Source organism: Aedes aegypti, chromosome 3, assembly GCF_002204515.2.
Source record: "Aedes aegypti strain LVP_AGWG chromosome 3, AaegL5.0 Primary Assembly, whole genome shotgun sequence".
Taxonomy (NCBI): Eukaryota; Metazoa; Arthropoda; class Insecta; order Diptera; family Culicidae; genus Aedes; species Aedes aegypti.
The window spans coordinates 97,635,205-97,655,479 of NC_035109.1; the positions used below are offsets into that span (position 1 = coordinate 97,635,205).

At 37.8% G+C, this 20,275-nt stretch overlaps 1 protein-coding gene across 1 annotated transcript; it reads left to right on the forward strand.

Moving 5' to 3' along the window:
* Positions 1-17,873: 17,873 nt before the first annotated feature.
* On the forward strand, positions 17,874-19,881 carry LOC5572111 (probable maltase). Its single transcript, XM_001660139.2, has 3 exons — positions 17,874-18,088; positions 18,144-19,650; positions 19,713-19,881. Exons 1-3 carry the CDS (start codon positions 17,947-17,949, stop codon positions 19,801-19,803), a joined length of 1,740 nt encoding a protein of 579 aa, XP_001660189.2. The 5' UTR covers positions 17,874-17,946; the 3' UTR covers positions 19,804-19,881.
* The last annotated feature ends 394 nt before the right edge of the window (positions 19,882-20,275 follow it).

Genomic DNA, 20,275 nt, shown 5'->3' on the forward strand with positions numbered 1-20,275 from the left:
ATCTTAGGAAGGCACACACAATACATTTTGAAAATATTGGTGTTTTAACTTGGTCGATTTCCACATGTCAATCAACATTGCAATAAATATCTTTGTTGAGATATCAAGCGGAGCTGAACATTAGGTTGACAATCTTATATACCAAATTGAAGGTATTTCCCCGGGCTTGCATTTATTTTTTTAGAGAAGGAGTGGGATGTGGGATACCCTATTATGTGAGATAATATGCTATAAAATGTATCCCTCGGTTTGATGTCAATTGACGTACATCCAACCGAGCAGGTATGCACTGTTGACACGCACACCACTGACGTATGCACACAGCAGCCCAATTCGGCCTCTTTCTCCTGTGGACTACCGACCCGGCAAGACGTGCCAAGCCGTATCGCCGGGTAAGTATTTGCATCGTTGTACAATCGGGATTATTCTCAGAATTCCACAGGAACATGTTTACTTTTCTATTATTTTGGCTAAAAGGTAATTCTGATCCATTCATTCATCATAATATCACGACCAAATGGATCTGAGACGAACTGACAATAAACACAACTTGTTTTTTCATATAAATAATCAATTTGCCTTGGCAACTCCGGAAACAGGCAAACAGCAAAACTCCATGCATGCTTGATAATATTCTCAATATCAATATTAATATCATTAATAAATATTAATATTATAATACTGGATCTAGTGTCCTGCCCCATGCTTAACGCCGACCAATTATGAAACGAACACTGAGGAAAAAAATATTTCGATTTCCATACCAAAAGAAAATATTATAAATTTCAAACGATGGCGCTATGAACGAATTAGCTTGTGGTATGGTATGAGTTTTGCAGTACAGTAGTATAGATTTCATAAAAGTGTCGTATGAAATCTAAGGATGTTTGTTATGAACATCAAAGTGTACTTATATGAAGCTCAGTATGTTCAAGTATGTTTCATATATGAAAACATATGTAGTTTGTTTCATATTATTATGCATTTTGTAATATTTTAATTATAACAAGAGGTGTTCTCGTAGTTTTCTCATATTTATACAACCAAAATTTAAAGAGAAAATAACCATTCACCAGAAACATTTAATCATTGTTTCATAACAAATCAATAGTTTTTCTCCCATTTGAAATTGTCATCCAATCGAATATTGCCGTTGTAAGAACTGGAAAAAGCTTGACCACTCGCGGAAGCTTCTTTGTCACTATTGATAAGTTGAACAGATTCTGAAGAAGATAGTCGATTATCAATTACTGAAACATAATATTATACCTAATAAACAAAAAACTTCGCATTTCCATTCTGTTGCCATTGCACGAGACAAAGTTTAGCCCAAGCCGCCATATTTGCTCCACTCTACATAGAATTATCGATATTACAAATCAATTTGAATATTATTCTTTTACTATTTACCTTTAAACATAGCCATCGTTTTCACCAGAACTTAAAAACTCGCGAGCTTCATTTGTTCAAACGCCATTTTGTTTCGATTTGATGCTCGGTTCATAAGAAAAACGTATGATATTTTTCAAACAAGGCTTGCTTTGGATTTGATAAGCACATCGTATGAAATGTTATAGAACCGTGTATGAATCTTCAGAGTTCTTAACGGGGGGTGTATGTTTGAGAAAAATCTTATTCTTGGCGCACCGCAGGCAAAAAGGGACAGGTAGGAGCTTTCTCTGTGGAGAATGTTTGCGCGCCTAGGTTGAAAGCTTCCGAGAAGATGGGGAGAAAAGGAACTGTACAGTCTACGAGAATATAAAGGGCAATTGAGGAGCAAACAAGATCTCACATGTGACAGTTTACTAATAGCACAGACAAACAGACGTAACAGCTGGAATAATTATCAATTTAAAACATAGTCACGCGAACCTTAAAGCCCAATGCTAAAAATACTTCATTTGGCCAACCGTGAACTAAATGGCAGTAGTGAGCAAACGTGAAGCAATTGCTGCAGAAGTTCCTATAAATTTCTGTTTTCAAGGATCGTTGAAGGATAGACATCTTTATTTAAGAGATTTGCAGCCCGAGGCTGGCTAATTTCTTTCGATCATTTAAGGAATTCTTGGATAACTTTCTGTATGATGCACGGTATTTAGTAGTTTGCTTACGATTATTCTGAGATGAACGCTTTAAAGGCTCGTGTAAAAATATATCAATTCATAGGAAAATAGCTGATGAAACGGCTCTATTTTAGTATTGCGCAAATCATTGTTTTTTTTGTGTTTTTTTTTATGCAGATCTAGGAGGCAATCAAGGATGAAATGTTTGATGTTATTATTGATACTATTTTATGAGGAATCCCAGCAAAACTCATAGAGGTATCCTGAGGTGAAATATGCCTTAAAAAACATGCAGGAATTCTGCTGAAGTAAAAATATTTTCCTGGAACTCTGTCAAAATTCCTGAAATTTTTGGATTTATTTTTATTTTTGAGGAATTTCTCATAACAGAAGTCTTGTTAGAATATATAAAAATAATCTTGAAGAAACTGGTAGAATCGCTTAGAAGTTTCTGGGAATATTACTGCTTTTATAACTTGAAGGACTTATTGTAGTAATGGATGAATCTATGAAGTGCTCCCTGGAAAAAATGAGGGACGTATCTAGAAGAATTTCCAATTATCCGAGGAATTCAAACTTCTAAGATAAATACCAGATGAAAAATCCTGAAATCAATTTCAGAAAGTATTCTTGAAACAAATAAAACAAAGAATCCCTGAAGCTAGTGGTAAAGGAATACTTAGGAAAACCACGGGATTTCTTGGCCAACGGTACGCCAAGAAATCTCTCTAGTGGTTTAAACCTTGATAAATTCCTAGAATGATTTCTGTAAGATTTCTTGAACGATCCTTGAGAAAATCCGGGTATAAATTTTTGGATTTTCTGTGGCAATTTAATTAAAAATCCCTTAATGAATTTACAACCATATACACACTAAGATTTTATTACCGAAGTCGGTAAAATTTTACTGGGTTTTTGAACAGCAGAGATAAGTCGGTAATAGTTTGTGAGTACCGAAAACTCAGCAAACTATGAAATATTGAGATGTCAAAAAACTACAGATAAAGTCAGTAACAATCTATCCAAAACGTTACTGTATTTTTCGGTAAAGTTATTTTTGTTTACTTTTATTACTGATTTTTTCAGTTTTTTTTTTCAACAGCCCCAATCTCATTCGCATTTCCCCAAATTTGACCATATTTTTCTAAATTTCCACTATATTTCCATAATTCTCATATTCCGCCTCTGTCGACTGCTCGTGATTGGAATCTGGTGCCTTTGGTAACGCACCCACAAACTCAATTTTCACGACGCCTGGCATGTCGGAAGTTCGCTCAATTATACAGCCTCTGACGAGTTGGATTGCCGCGAAGCTTAGAATGCGCAGTCATACAAGAAAAGATCTTTCCACCGGAATCGGAATGGCCTGTCGGAAGTATGTAATTGACGGCTTATAAAGATGTACTAACATGTTGGTGTTGCGTTATTTCTCAGGGAAGTTAATAAATCTGCACAATAACAGATGTGCTATCTTTTCAGCTTGTGTGATGCCGTGCGAGTTTAACTGCGTTTCTGGTCCGTCGAAAGATTTTTGAATACTTACCGTGAGCAGCGATAGGGCTAAAATATTAATAAAATAGAATTTCCGTCCGTCCATTCCATGAAAATGATCAACAATAGGCATTCTGTTGCAGAAGCTTCTCACTAAAAGAATATTTCCTCTTGACAGTTTGCCAATTTGGTAAGGTATTTGTTTTCGTTGCGTTTTAACGAAAACTCGGTAAAAAATATTTGATACTGGTAAGTCAGTACTTACATTTACTGACTTTTCACATTTTCTTGGTAATTTGTAATTTCACGGTGTTGTCAGCACAAGCGTTTACCGTGTTCAGTAAAAAATGTAATATATTACCGAAAAATCAGTATGTTTACCAAGAAATGCTGGAATCTCAGTATTTTTTGTGATTTACTGATCAAAACCGTAAAATAATTTACCGAACAGCGATATCGTTTTTAAGTGTGTTTGTTTTCGTTGCGTTTTAACGAAAACTCGGTAAAAAATATTTGATACTGGTAAGTCAGTACTTACATTTACTGACTTTTCACATTTTCTTGGTAATTTGTAATTTCACGGTGTTGTCAGCACAAGCGTTTACCGTGTTCAGTAAAAAATGTAATATATTACCGAAAAATCAGTATGTTTACCAAGAAATGCTGGAATCTCAGTATTTTTTGTGATTTACTGATCAAAACCGTAAAATAATTTACCGAACAGCGATATCGTTTTTAAGTGTGTAGGAAAGCCAGATAGATCATTACCCTACACCCCCGTTAATTTGAACGGTACCTTATGCAAACCATCGGGGTTCATTTTTAATTTGAACATTTAGACACCCTAAAAACGGATCTCTGGTCACCTCTATCACTGTTTTATTTTGATTCTGCATTCCGTTCCACAGCGTTCCATTCCACTTTACTCCGTTGCATGAGCTAAATGACGTTTGAACCATTTTTAATCTGAACGACGTGCAAATTATCGGGGTGCAAATTGAAAAGTGTTCAGATTAAATGTGGTCAAACCAACGGGGGTACCCGGTACTAGCAATATTATAGTGTATTTTTTTTCAAAAATTATTAGAAAAGTCCTACTGGCATTGTCTAGAATATTCTGTACAGTTTCGCTGGAAAAAGTTTCCTGGATTTGTTGCTTATGTTTATTCCGAAAATATAATTAATTTCTGCAAAATATCCTGGAAAAATTCCAAAATGAATAATTGGAAATATTTTCTCGTTATTTTTTTTCAACGTAATCTTAAAGGAATCTCTGGAAATAAATCCATGGTTTATATAGTTTTATATAAATTACCAGGAGAAATGTGTTAAGCAATGCCTGATTCACGGTCATTTGTGAATAAGTTTGGAAGATTTCTGGTAGGTATTTTTAGATGATTTAAAAATAAAATCTGAAAAATTTCAATATACATTCAATGTTTAAAATAATAAATTAAATTAAAATTTGTAAAACAAAACTGTGTAAACTTTTTGTTTTTTATATGTTTTACTCAAGTTTATGCCCTTTTTAGGGGCCTGATCCGCCATTGATTTCGGAGTTTTCAAAAGCAGTTTTTTCGTTCAAAATCAACAATATTATCAGGCAAATGTGTTTACTGTATTCTTTTCTACAACCGAACCATAGTGAACACATTTTCATAGATTAATTTCGTGTTTTGAACAGAAAAACTGCTTTTGAAGTTTCGATGATCACGATGATTACTATGACGGAGCGTTGGACGTTATTATTTTTTCGCGGCCTCCGTAGTGGTCTCGGATTTAAAAGAAAATTAATAGTCGACCTAAGGTCGTTGGCTTACTCATTCTACAAAATTCATGCTTTTGAGAATATCTCAAATATTGAAATTTGAACAAAATGTACACCTTTAGCATTTAACTCATGTATATACTATTGAGAAGGTATCTGTCAAATTTCTAAAATGAGTGACAATGAGAATGGTTAATATTGTAAGAAAATATATACAGGTTAAAATTTCACCAATGCTCGAAATTTTTGGAGGCCTACAAACTTGGTTAGATTTGATTGGATTCATGAAGTATTACCGTGATGCATTAATATCCGGACGCTTAAGAGGCAACAAATGTTCCAGCTTTATTTTCACCACTTTATTGTCTCATCTTATTGTAGTGTGGTTTTCATACAATTAGCTTAGGATCAAATCTTCATGTAAACGACGAAAATTATAGCAAAAATTGCAAAAATAGCATGTCAATTGCGGAAATACTGTAGCATGTCCTGTCCTTAAATCCGGACACATGAATCGATATGCCGGACACTTATGAATCAAAATCCGGACAGCTTTAATGAAATTGGTCAAAACTATGCGAAACACATTAAATTTAACTAGAAAAAGGTGTTTCTGAAAACGACGTACATGCGTTAGCTATGTAGTATACTATAAAAACACAACTTTATATGTAATTTGACTTCTTAACTCAATTCCTTGCTTGCGGTTTGAGTCGAAAACTGTAATTGTAAAGCTACTGAATTGAATGTGGCTTATATCGGTTTTTCTGCGCAGAACTATTGCCTTATCACTGATTAATTATATTTTCAGCTTAAACTTTCAATTTTTCACAAATATGATTGACAAACATTCATTTGCACTGCGGATATATGATAATATCATTCTATGTCCGGCTATAGAACCACTGGCTCACAAAGCCGGACAGCATCTTTTTGATCTTGAAATAATTAATTTACAAATTAAATCACTTTTTTTACCTACTTAACTGTATAATCTACCATCACATTAACGATTATTAACAAAACAAGTAGAAAAACTAACATTTATTCACACTTTTGTAAATGATTCAATACCGGGTAAGTCAGTCTAGAACTACACAACTAAAACTTGCACGCCGCAGGAAAAGTGCCGAACTGAAGTACCGAATTTGTTTTCATTTTTATTATTTTTTTGCGCAGCTTACTAGATTGCATATTATTGTTAAATGATGAAATAAGATTAAATCTAAAGATATATTAAAATATAATCAGATTATCATGGATTTTCCTCGTTAAATTCATGAATATTGCTTCAGTTTCCGGATATTGGTGCCGTCCGGATTTTGATTCATCACGGTATATAAATTTAAATAATTATGAATCCAAAGCCGTAATTAGACTCAACATCTTCAACATAGGTAGTTCAATATTCTTAAGTATCTACATCAGGGCCCTGTTTAGCTATTAGAAGGCACGGATTTCTCATGCGTGCTATCGATTGAACAACAACAACAAAAAAAATAACTTACAATACAAATATTCGTGGAGGTCCCTAAAATGTTTTTTATTTTCTTTATTAGAGAGACTTTCAGCCCGAGGCTGGTTCGTCTCTATCCCTATTCCTCTATCCCTAAAATGTGTAAAATGTGGGACAGATTTAGGTTGGGCTGTGGGCCCCGGTAGGACCGTGACTGTGGGCCCCACATTTTAGGGGGCCCCAGTCACGGTCCTCCTGGAGCCCTCAGCCCACTCTAAAATATTAAAAATAAGGGATAATCAAGGGGCCCCTGAACATCGCAGATCCAAGTCTGCTTGTCATGCTCATATTTTTGGGATCTTACAAATTGCCAGTTTTTCACAAGCTATGTCGATCTTTAAATGCTATGAGATATCCGTACTGCGATTTTGGGGCCCCTAGAAGCTCGGGGCCCGGTGCGGACCGCACCCCCCTAGCTACGCTACTGCATGAACTACCTCAAGCGAAAAAAAACGGTAATCCTGCTCACCGACGAGAGCATGTTTACCGTCGATCCCGTATCAAATTCCAGAACCGACCGCTATATTAGTTCTCTCCCGGTAAAAGACGTGCCCGACGAACATAAAAACGTGTTTAAAAAGACACCGACACGTTAATACTTCCAGTGGACGATTTGCCCTTTGAAGGAAGCACCACACTAGACAACGGACTAGCATGCAACGCCCAGTGACACAATCGGAATACATTTTTGGTGAAAAGTTTCCCGGACTGAAGTGGGAATCGAACCCACACCTCGATGACTCGATGCGACTAAATGCTTGGTAACACTAACCGCATGGCCACGAAGCCCAAGCATCCTGCCAGCGTTATGGTATTTGGATTGGTGGCTTCTGATGGCAAAAAAATGGACCCGGTGTTCATTCCAGAAGGCGACAAGGTGAACACGGAGGTATACATCGGGATTTTAAGTAAGCATGTCCTTCCGTGGATCAAAGAACAATACGGCCCGAATCCAAATGTTGTGTTTCGACAAGATGGGGCTCCGTGCCACACCTCAAACCGCACTCAGAAGTGGTTGCAAGAACATCTGCCGTTCTGGGCAAAGGATATGTGGCCGACTTCCAGCCCCGATCTTAATCCGCAGGATTATTCAATATGGCGCGTCATGAAGGCCAAGGCCTGTTCTAAACGCCACCCAAGTACAGCTAGCCTCCGACAAACATTGACCCGTACCTGGAGAGAAATGGACCCCCGCTACATTATTAGGACCTACCGTGCGTTCCGAAAGTGGGTGGAGGCCGTAATTGCAGCAAACGGAAACTCGATCGATGATTAACATTTAAACTACTCAAAAAAAAAACATCCCCCCTTTAAATAAATAAAAAAACAAAAACCGAAATTTTTCAGATTTTTTTTTAAATTTCACACAGCGCAATGGTACAAACATTTTCACGCATACGGTAATGATATTAACCCCTCTTTATTTTTTACAATAAAATCGCGATAACATCTTTGTTTCTCAATATATTTGCTTCATTTTTTCACAAGTTCTCAGAAAACTCTTCGAGTTTTTGAATTTGTGTCGATATTGATCATTGGTCATCTGGATTTGGAGCTATTCAAAAATTCCTTGGGGGACCGACGCGTAGCCATAATTCACGTAAATTTCTCAGGCAACAGAATTTTTATCGTAAATGGAAATTCATTGTTCGGAACAATACATTAATGAGAGTATGTTAAAAAAAAGCAATTTGGTGCAGCCATTTTTATGTAATGAACATTTCGGTCTCTGGTACCACCCTGGCCAAATAAAGATCTTGAAAACTTCCACTTCCAATGGCCACATAAGACACCAAGATTAATATCGACACCGATTCTTAAACTAGAAGATTTTTTTGAGAGCTTGTGAAAAATTGGTGCAAGAATATTGATAAACTTGGAGATTGAGAAAAATGAATTAGAAAAAAATGTTTGCCGGATCCATAATATTGCTGATAATAGCTAAAATAGTTTAGCAAGGTGTGGTGCAAAATTTCGTTCGAAACGTGGATGAATGGTAGAGCTGTTGTCGGAAGAGAAATGTGTTGTGATGTGCCGAACGCCCGAAGTTCACGATAAAACGAATACCCTCATATATTCACTGTAGGTTACATGAAAATTTCAGATTCTCGCCCCAGTTCACTTCTTGGATTGCATTTAGGTTCCATAACAACTTTGAAAAATTTCAGCTCGATCGGTGAAACTATATTTTAGCGCCAGCCGTTTAAAGTTCGTATGGGATTTACTATGGAAAATCATACTATTGCAAAGAAAAATCGCTAGAGGTCGCCTATTGTCATCTATAAAAAATTTGAAGACAGATTTCGATAGGTATTTGACGATGCACATTCAACTCTCCGCATCTCGATATCGAAGGGACCATCGAGATAGGGAGAGATCAAGACATAGAACAATATTAAAAAAAAATACTAGACTAAAAATCACTCCGTTTCAAAATAAATTAGAAACAAACAATAGTAGTTTACGGAACAAGTTGCTGAGTGATGATTTTTACATCACGAGTCGTAAATTTATCCTACGAGGATAATTATATTATATTTGAATGCATTCACTAATAGTAAAATATTTCTGAAAAATGGTTGTGTAATGATTCATTACGCAACTCAAAACAGTTGCGTAATGAGAAAGCGTTGCGTAATGACTATTCGTGATCAAACGTCAACATCCCACCGCAAAATCGCTAGTGTTTGGAGGTGATTTTAACCTCCAAATTGCCAAATAACCTCCAAAACATCACCTCCAAGTTAGTTCTAATAACCACCGTTATATGAAATATGGTGGCGCGTCGATCGTCGCAAGTTTATCGTTAAACAGTCAATTGCCACACTGCATACTTCAGTGCAGGAAAGTAGGCCATTTCATGACAGATTGGCGTGATGAAAAAGAGCCTATTACGATGAGAAATTGCAAAAACGTAATTTCAGCTTCGCAAATTGTTTTGAATCCCTAAAATCTGAAATTTTTCACAGTTGTTATGGGACCTAAATACAAACCAAAAAGTGAACTACGAGAATCTGAGCTTTGTAACTAGTGCACAAGTCTTTGCGACTATGATTTTGATCGTGATTTGCTCTAAGTGTTACATCTGTTCGTCCTTGGTTTTAGACTATATTCTCACGTTCACACTGATACTACTGCAAAACTGATACTTCACGTGTACTAACACAAGCAAACTTATTAACTACAACAATCAATTAATTTCAAAATGAATCAAGAAATATTATCATATACTTGCAGACTGCGCGAATGTTGTTTTTCTATAACTTTCTTTCATCCCTAGCATACATTTGTCAAAATAAACAGACGAAATTTTTATTATTCCGTCTGTAAGTTTTTAACTGTCTCTCTGGTATTAAAAATTAAAAATAAAATAGCAAAATTCCAATGCAATTTTTAATGATTTATTCAAGCCGAATAGCAAAAGATCAATTCTCGCATGATTTGTGATCTCGCCCTAAAAGCCATTGGTAACCGAGTGTGTAGCTTGTTGTTATCGTACAAACGAATGGATTTACACGTTATTTAATAATGCTACGATAGAGAGAAGATACTCTTCTATCTTCCAGTGGGGATAGTTTTCATCCTGGTCCATTCATTTGCTTTGAACCAAGGAGCTACACATTAGGTTACCAATGGCTTTTAGGGCGAGATTACAGGTTATGCGGGAATTACAGAAATTCTTCAATTGACAGCATATTATTGAAAGTTATTTCTTCATATAAATTGTTCTAGACAGATGATACAAATATATTCACAAATAGAATAACAGGATTTCAGTTTGTCAAAAAAAAAAAGTAAATGTAATTAACCCTCTACCGGCAGCTTCATTTTTACCACTAAAAAATATTCAAATCGCGATAACTTTTGTGTTTCTCAATATTTTTGTACCATTTTTTCACAGGTTTCAAAAAACTCTTATAATGTTAGAATATGTGACGATATTGATAATTGGGTTCTAAAATTTTTAATTAAATCTTGTTTTTATTTAATGACACGAAAGTGCATGTTATTGCAACTTTTTTAGCAATTTTTCCCGCTCAAATAACGGCTATATCATGTTTAAACTTTAATTTGAAAATTGGGTCCAGTGTCAAGGTTCATTACACTTTTGATCATGTTTGACATTCGCTTAGTCGACAAAAGCACCACAGGGGTTTTAGTTTTAACACGGGGTTGTTCCTATCTGACATTTCGGAAGGGACAAAAGTTCATGCGTTCATTCTGGGCTACCTATGATTCCCGTAAGAGCTACGTGAAAAGTGCGATGGAAAAAAATCACGTATGTTTTCACGTAACAATGACGTTTGGATTATTTTGAGTGTATGATTTTTTCAGAGTAGCTCCTCATTACCTGCACGCAAACAAATTTTGTTGTATAATCTACCGAATCCATGGTAGAATTAAGAACTGCACCAACGATTTTCAACCGACTACAAAAATCTGTTAAGTTTACTATAATCTGGTGAAAATCACTGAGCAGTGCAGTATATTTGACTATGTCCATAGTAGCATCCACTACAAAGCATTGTATTTCAATCCGTGACACCCACCGTACAACACAGTGTGGTCAAAAGTATGATGCTAAACTTCTCAAATCAAGAATGTTTCTAGTCAAAAATACTACAACTCTGGTTAAATCAACAGAAGAAATTTTCTTGTGTAGTGATGTTGACTATGTTTTGGTAGAGTTAATAGATTAATGTAGTCGGTTGAAAATCGTTGGTGCAGCTCTTAATTTGACCATGGATTCAGTAGTTTCTACAATAAAATTCATTTCAGTGTGGAATTATATACACACTCAGTTGAGCTCGGCTAATTTTCATTCTTTTACCGAGATCCGCACAGCCGAGCGATCAGCAACATAATTTTAACTGATATGTCAGCAAAAAATCAAGTTCGTTTATAGCAGCACCTTTGGGTGCCGCTGACATCAAACGCCACTTTTGCTGAGATATCAGCAAACGAACTTTAACCGAGATTTGCACAGCTGATCTCGGCATTCTGATTTAAGTGTGTAGTACACATTTTATTTTTTTAAATAAATTGACCAAAAACAAAATGCCCGCCAAAGACAATTTATATGCAGAATGTCGGTCCCTCAAGGAACATCTTCAAAAAATATCTTCAAAACTAGATCACAAATGAATGACAGGGACACGTATTTCTAAACTACACACTCAGTAGAGCTCGGCTATTTTCATTCTTTTACCGAGATCCGCACAGCCGAGCGATCAGCAACCTAATTTTAACTGATATCTCAGCAAAAAATCAAGTTTGTTTATAGCAGCACCTCTGGGTGCCGCTGACATCAAACGTCACTTTTGCTGAAATATCAGCAAACGAACTTTAACCGAGATTTGCACAGCTGATCTCGGCATTCTGATTTAAGTGTGTAGAAGAGTTTTTTGAGATCATGTGAATAAAAGGTGCAAAAATATCGAGAAACAAAAAAGTTATCGCGATTTGTATATTTTTAGTGGTAAAAATTGAAGCTGCCGTTAGACGGATTAATATTTTAAACTACGAGTCTCTTTCGAAAAAATAGAATTATTCTACAATACTTCTGTATAATTTATGTGTATTAAATTATCTCCAAAATGTTCTAGTTACAATGTTTCTTTTTGGACAGTGAAGCTAAGAGAATTGTTAATGGATTCCTAAGCCGGAAATTGAAAATTACTCTATTTAAGGGGTTCAGTTTGTAGCAAGTACGCTTTATTATTTATTATACATTCTTTGTTAAATTTAAGACTGTAAATATTACATGTTATTTTGTTATTTGTTAATTCAATATTTGTTAATTTATTAAACTTTGCATGTCCATTCGTTTTTCTAAATTAAATCTCCAATTCAATCACCGCCAATTGCTCTCATAGAGAATATACGACATAGTTACTCACGCCTAAAACGAGTGTCTTGAGTTCCCTATGGTCAGCTACCAGGAAAGCGCATGGCTTTGCAAGCCTGTCGAGCGTCATGACGCCACCCAAAAACCGCTTGGGTCACGGGCAGTGACCCATATGCCTATGCTATTCAGGATGCGTTGACCTTTTCCTTGTTCGGCATTCCACGCTTGTCACGAAGCTTAGCGAGCAAGCTGACTAGATGGTTTGAATAGTCAGTTGGAATGAGATACACGACTTCGGGAAATTTTGCAGATAAATTCCTTTGATGCTCGGTTTCGCAAAATTCAACTTCGTTGAATTTCGCGAAGTTTGGGGACAATGTTGAAAAACTGCGGTATCTGAGGATTACTCCAGCCTCGAATCGTGCACTTTGTTCCGTTTCGTGGAAGAGGCAAGAACGGTCTATTTTGTTACCGTGCCGTGGTGTGATTGTTAAGTTGAGCCTAGTCATTTATGCGCAAGCAGTTAGTTGTTGATAGTCCCAGTGTAGTGCGTTGATCAGTGTTTTCGAGGTCGTGGCAGCATAGGCAAAGCCGTCACACTGCGCTCTCAGTTTGCGACCGTTTTTGACCCCACGCAACGGCTTCAAAGGATCCCGGGGTACACGTGGCCGGAGAAGGACGCCATCGCCAATTTCGCGCCTTTGGCAGGCAAGCCTACCCATTCGGTAATCAGCGAGAGTCGAGAGGATACCAACCCCCCCTGCAGCGAGCATCAAAGTAGCAAACAAACCAGCACGCCACCGGAGCAAATTGCCGACGGCGCCTCAACGTTTGTTTGCGCGCCACTGCAGGATCGAGCGTTTGTACCGCGCTTACGCGTAAGCCCGCGCACCGGTGAGGGAGACACCACCAACCGCATCGCCTGTTCGATTGCCATCCCGGTGAGAGTACCAGGCTGGAGGTAGTGAGCTAAACTGCCCCAGTCAACGTAAGCGTCTCCCCACCCACATCAAAACCCTAGGTAACCGTGAGTACTATTGCATGCATGTTTGTTAGTGTCGTCCATGGCCATGTGACCCAATAGAGGCACAACAACATTATTTCGCTAGTCCGTCATAGCCCATAATTCGGCGGCGCTAGCATAGAACTCACCCGAGAGTGAGAGGTGGAGGTGTGAGCTCCCCGGAGCGAATGTCGGAGTTCGAAGCTTGAAGAGAAGAAGAGCAGCAGAAGATCTCGCGCATCGAGTGCGCGCCGCAGGAGAAGTTGATCCGCACACACAGAAATAGCTAGAGGGAAGTTAGTGGGAAAGAGAGTAGACTAGGCCTAGGCAATGTGGAGAGCAAGAGAAATAAAGCATGTATAACTAGTTTTGGAGCAATCCATGTATTTTTGTTCCCCCAATAAAATTTTGTTTGCTCCATGCACGGAGGAAAAAGCTCAATTTGTTTTGAATGTATTTAGTTAGTGTCTTTTAAGGTCTCTATGTTGCTTCGCGTCCGTATGTAGTTTTTTGTAGTAATTTTGGGTTATTTACTGGGTGGTCAGCCCGAAACTGACTTTATGCTATTTTGGGACTGTTCTTTAGTTTTCTGCGGAGTGGGACGGGTGAACGTTTTGGACTGGACCTGTGAGGAAAAACCCCGCCTTCAAAACTTGTCCTCAGCCGTCTATTGGAGGAATTTATTTGTGAACTTTTCTGAAGTTGCTGTGTCCGCTCGGAAACGTGAAGTACGACGGACTATTTGAGTCAGCCAGTCAGCTTACCCACTAATGAAGTGACCCTTCCCCAAGAAGGTCTCAAGCCGGGCAACGTAATCTCTGTTGGGTGGTCTCCTTTCGGAGTGGCGCATAAGCTACCCAATTAAAAAGTAAGCTCAACAGGCTGGACCGTTATAAGTTTTTGCGTGGCCCAGATAGCCGTAGCGGTAAATGCGCAGCTATTCAGCATGACCATGCTGAGGGTCGTGGGTTCGAATCCCACTAGTCGAGGATCTTTTCGTAAAGGAAATTTTCTCGATTCCCAGGGCATAGAGTATCATCGCACCTGCCACACGATATACACATGCAAAAAATGGTCAATCGGCAAAGAAAGCTCTCAGTTAATAACTGTGGAAGTGCTCATAAGAACACTAATCTGAGAAGCAGGCTTTGTCCCAGTTGGGACGTAACGCCAGAAAGAAGAAGAAGAAGAAGAAGGGGTTCAAACGCAAAGTCGTTACCACAAGATTTAGAAAACTTTCTGTCTTCACAGGGCTGGTAGCTACTGAGTACCTTAAAAATATAATATTGAAGACCTCTTGCCTAAAAAAAGAGTCCTAAAATGAATAAAAAAGAGGCCATAAAGATACCAAGCAGAAAGCAAGGAAACAAAACAAAACCTAAACGGAGCCAGGAAATAAGAGTTTGGAGGAGTATCACAGAGATGGGATTACTCCAAAGATTATTTCGGAATTTATGAATTACTCCAGAAATTCTTTGAAAAATGTTTCAAAAGAATCCTAATTCCTCAAAGTGATTCATCCATAGATTTCCCTGGGACATCCTTCAAGATTCCTTGTCAGAACATCTTCTAAAATTAAATCAAAAACTTCTCCAGGAACTTCCAGCAGTTTCCTATGAAATTGTCTTTCAGGATTTATATAAAATTTCAACTAGAAATTTATCTGAAGATAGCTTCAGAAATTGCTCCAGAGATTCCTTCTAAGATTGCTACGGAAATTCTCCCACTAATTCTATGAGACTTTCTAAAGTAAGTCTTGAGAGTGTTTTTAATCAGGAATTGTTCCATGAATATTTCAAGGGAAATAACAAGTTTTTTTTCTGAAAAATAAATCCGTGAGGTATTTATGAAGAAAATCTCAATTAGTAACCTCTGATAAAACCTATGTAAAAACAGTTATCTTTAGTGAACAAAGACCTCTGAGAGAACTCCTAGATTTTCGAGGAAGTTTTGGAAGATTTCATAGATAATTTGCTGAGATAATCGAAACAAAATCAATCGAATCTCGGGATAGTATTAGGTAGGATTTTCTAATGGAATTTCTTGAACAACATTTGACAAAATCTCAAAAGAAATTGTGCAGGAATGATTGGAGGAATTATTAGGACAATTTCTGTTGAGTTAATACTACAAAAATAACTTAAATAGACTTTTGAAGAATGCATGGCATTGTTTTGGGAAACATTTTAAGAAATATGTGGAAAAACTTCCTAAGACATTTCTGGGTTTTTGGGAGAATTTACAGGCGGAGAAATTCTTGCAGGGTTTCTTAAAAAAAGCTTAAGCTTTTTTTTTCAAAAACTCAGCAATAAACCTTTGTGGATTTCCTTGGGAGAAATCTTTGTCTTTGTAAATCTTTGGAAGATCTCCTACAGTGGCAGCTGGAGAATTCAATTGAAGGATCAGTGAAAAAATATCTTGAGGAAATTCTATAAAAGTTAAAAAAAAACGATATAATATCTGAGAAAATTACTGGAGGCAGTAGCTTTGTAGTTCTCATGGATTTACTGAAGCAAATTCTGGGGAAATTCTTCCAAGCATGCTTTGTAAAATAGCTGGAAGAGTTTCTAGGAGGTTTGGCAGAGAATTTCAGAAGAGTTCCTTCTAGGAGACTATGAAAGCATTATATTTATAATCACTATGATAATTTCTGAAGCTCGAGGAATCTGAGACGAAATTCTTGAAGGATCAGTTGAACCCGATGTAGTCTCTGAAAGTTTCTCTGGAGCCAGTACAATTTTGCTGAATAAGGAAAAAAAGAGACTTTAGAGACAATGTTGGCTAAAACAGAGACTTTAGAGACCTTCCATGAAAGTAGAAACTTTTTAGAGACTTATATTAAAATAGAGACGAGAAAATATTAATGAGAATTTGATGTAATCGTTTTCCAAGAATTAACTAAGAACTACTTCCACAAATTTCTGCGCAGCTAAGAACTTCAATCGTCAAGAGGTTCAGCAATGCTCTGATAGATTATATCAAGAGTGATCGCACATTCAAAAATCGCTAGTACCACCACATTCGTGGTTTGTATTACACGATGCGATTGGTCTTAGATTAATTCAATGCTTATTTCAAAGATTTTCAAACAATCTTCTGACAATTCTCCATGGATATTTAAAAAATATCTCATCAATTACTTCCTAAAATTGTCACGCAAGTTTTTTCCATGACATACAGAGTTTTTTTTAAGGCGCTATGTGCCCGTGGCCACTATTGTGCCGGAATCAGTTCATTTGTATCTTCTTTATCGATACAGATCTATTTTCAACTAATCTATATTCATCTACTTTCACTCTCTTCTGCTCTTCTATATATATATATATATATATATATATATATATATATATATATATATATATATATATATATATAAACTGCCCTTCGATATACAGTGAAACCTCCATGAGTCGATATTGAAGGGACCATCGACTCATGGAAATATCGAGTCATGGAACAGCAATCCTTTGGAAAGCTGTTTGAAGGGACCATCATAGTAACCATGAAATTTTGTTTCCAGTATAGTTCCATGAGTCGATATCGAGTCATGGAACATCGACTCATGGAGGGATCACTGTATAATGTTAATCCGAAGTTGGCATGTACTTCCGGAGCTTCAGTAAAAAATTTCGTCAAGTCGATGATACTTTGTCATTTATAGTTCAATATATGTGTGGACAAGTGTATGATAAGGAATAACTGAACGATTATGAGATAGATCACGTTTCCAGATGTAAAACACTCAATTCAAATATAAAATGTTTCACTCAATAATTTGAATGAAGAAACAAACTGTAATTACCTAATTAATGCAAAAATGCATTCTTCTTCTTCTTTCTGGCGTTACGTCCCTACTGGGACAGAGCCTGCTTCTCAGCTTAGTGTTCTTATGAGCACTTCCACAGTTATTAACTGAGAGCTTACTATGCCAATGACCATTTTTGCATGTGTATATCGTGTGGCAGGTACGAAGATACTCTATGCCCTGGGAAGTCGAGAAAATTTCCAACCCGAAAAGATCCTCGACCGGTGGGATTCGAACCCACGACCCTCAGCTTGGTCTTGCTGAATAGCTGCGCGTTTACCGCTACGGCTATCTGGGCCCATAGTCGATGCGAATAATATTTATTCGCGCCACATCGTTATTCATTTGCTCTTCCGAGCAGAGTATAAAAATCCATTGATTAGCGAACATGGTCATCATTCAACTGACATCGGTTGCTCTAGGCATAGAGTGCACTGATCGGAACAGGCAGAATGAAGATCTTTGTTCCACTTCTAAGCTTCCTCCTAGCAGGACTAACCACCGGGTTGGACTGGTGGGAACATGGAAACTTCTACCAAGTTTACCCAAGATCCTTCAAGGACTCCGACGGCGACGGTATCGGGGATCTGGACGGTAAGATCAGGATCTAAGCTTACAATTTATCATTAAGAATTATTTCTTTCTCTAGGAGTCACCGAAAAGCTGAAATATCTGAAAGACATCGGCATGGACGGAGTTTGGTTGTCACCGATTTTCTCTTCTCCGATGGCTGATTTTGGCTATGACATCTCGAACTTCCGAGAGATTCAAACGGAATACGGGGATCTAGATGCTTTCCAGCGGTTGTCCGATAAGTGTAAGCAGCTGGGCTTGCATCTAATTTTAGACTTCGTCCCGAATCATACTAGCGACCAACACGAATATTTCAAAAAGTCTGTTCAAAAAGATGAGACATACAAGGATTTCTACGTATGGCATCCGGGTGTACATGGTCCGAACAACACCAAGGTACCGCCATCCAACTGGATCAGTGTGTTCCGAGGATCTTCCTGGGAATGGAATGAGGAGCGCCAAGAGTTTTATCTGCATCAGTTTTTGAAAGAACAACCAGATCTGAACTACCGCAATCCTGCCGTAGTGGAAGAGATGAAGAACGTTCTTCGGTATTGGCTGGACCGGGGAGTTTCTGGGTTCAGAATCGATGCAGTACCGTATCTTTTCGAGAGCGACATTATCGACGGACGATATCGTAATGAACCAGAAAGTCGTACCACTGATGACCCCGAGAACCCAGCTTATTTGGTTCATACGCAAACCATGGATCAGCCGGAAACCTACGATATGATCTATCAATGGCGTGCGGTATTGGACGAGTACAGTAAAACGGATAATAGAACTCGTATCATGATGACTGAGGGCTACACTAGCCTTCCAAAGATCATCGAGTTCTTTGGTAATGCCACTGCTAACGGAGCACAGATTCCGTTCAACTTTGAAGTGATCAGTAATGTGAAGAAGAACAGCACTGGCGCTGATTTTGCCACTTATGTTAAACGCTGGTTGGATGCTAAACCTGCCAACAGAAGATCCAATTGGGTACTTGGAAACCACGACAACAATCGCTTAGGGTCCCGTTTGGGCGAGAATAAGATTGATTTGTACAACATCGCTTTACAAACATTACCGGATATTGCCGTCACATACTACGGTGAGGAAATCGGAATGCTCGATCAGTGGATTCCTTGGAACGAAACTGTTGATCCGGCTGCTTGCAGATCAGATGAGGCTTCTTATTCCGCTTACTCTAGAGATCCTGCCCGTACTCCAATGCAGTGGGACAGCGGAAAGAACGCAGGTTTCTCTAAGGCGGCCAAGACTTGGCTTCCAGTGGCAGACAATTACAAGACCCTTAACGTAAAGATTCAGGATCGTGCCCGCAAAAGCCATTTGAAGATATTCAAGAAGTTGACCAAGTACCGCAAGCGTCAAATCTTGACCGAAGGAGACATCGACATTAAGGTTTCCGGGGAAAATCTACTCGTGTACAAACGTAAGGTCGATAAGGTTGGCTACGTGGTCGTTGCACTGAACTTTGGTACGGAACCTGTAGCGCTGGGTCTTTCCAGTTTGTTTGATCGAGCTGATCAGAGAATGCAAGTAGTGGTATCGTCGAACAGGGTCTCCACTCCAGATAAGTATGTTCAGTTTGACATCGAAACTTGTGAAGATGATAATGATTTATTTTATGTTGTTTCAGCGTATGGGTAGATGTGGATAACTACGTACTAATCGGAGAGAGTGGCATCGTGCTGCAATATTTATGGGGAAAGAACCCGATTGTTTCTTAATTTTGAATAGAATTTTTTGTAGTATTCTATAGAAATGGCACAATAAACAATATTGCATATTTGCACAGCTTGAATCTAGCTAATATGTTTTGCATTTCCTTAGGGGTTTCTCATCGTATTGTGTTGTATGTGCGGAATCTGTTGTAAGCAAGTGAACACAGATTAATGTTCTTTGGTTTTTACCTTTCCATGGATTGAAATCTTATTTAAAAAAAATACAAATAGTTAACATGGTTTAAAAGCGCAAAAGTTTCTTTACATATTTAGTTTTTGTTAAGGCTCAAACGGTAAGTTCGACTTTATTCAAAAATTACTAGTTACGTCCATCATCATCAGTGCATCGGCCGTAAGGTGGTTCCGGGGAGATAAGGGTCTGAGGCCAAAAGTAATGTCTGTGCATTCTGTACATCACTTGAACAAATCAACAAGAATTGCTCAAGTACAGGGTTGGTAGATGGCTTGGCATGGCGCA

What these genes read in the sequence shown, in the direction of transcription:
- LOC5572111 (XM_001660139.2), top strand. Translation starts at nt 17,947, where the DNA reads ATGAAGATCTTTGTTCCACTTCTAAGCTTCCTCCTAGCAGGACTAACC. An exon ending in CGGTATCGGGGATCTGGACG is followed by an intron (nt 18,089 to 18,143) that starts GTAAGATCAGGA and finishes TTCTTTCTCTAG; the next exon opens with GAGTCACCGAAAAGCTGAAA. An exon ending in AGGGTCTCCACTCCAGATAA is followed by an intron (nt 19,651 to 19,712) that starts GTATGTTCAGTT and finishes ATGTTGTTTCAG; the next exon opens with CGTATGGGTAGATGTGGATA.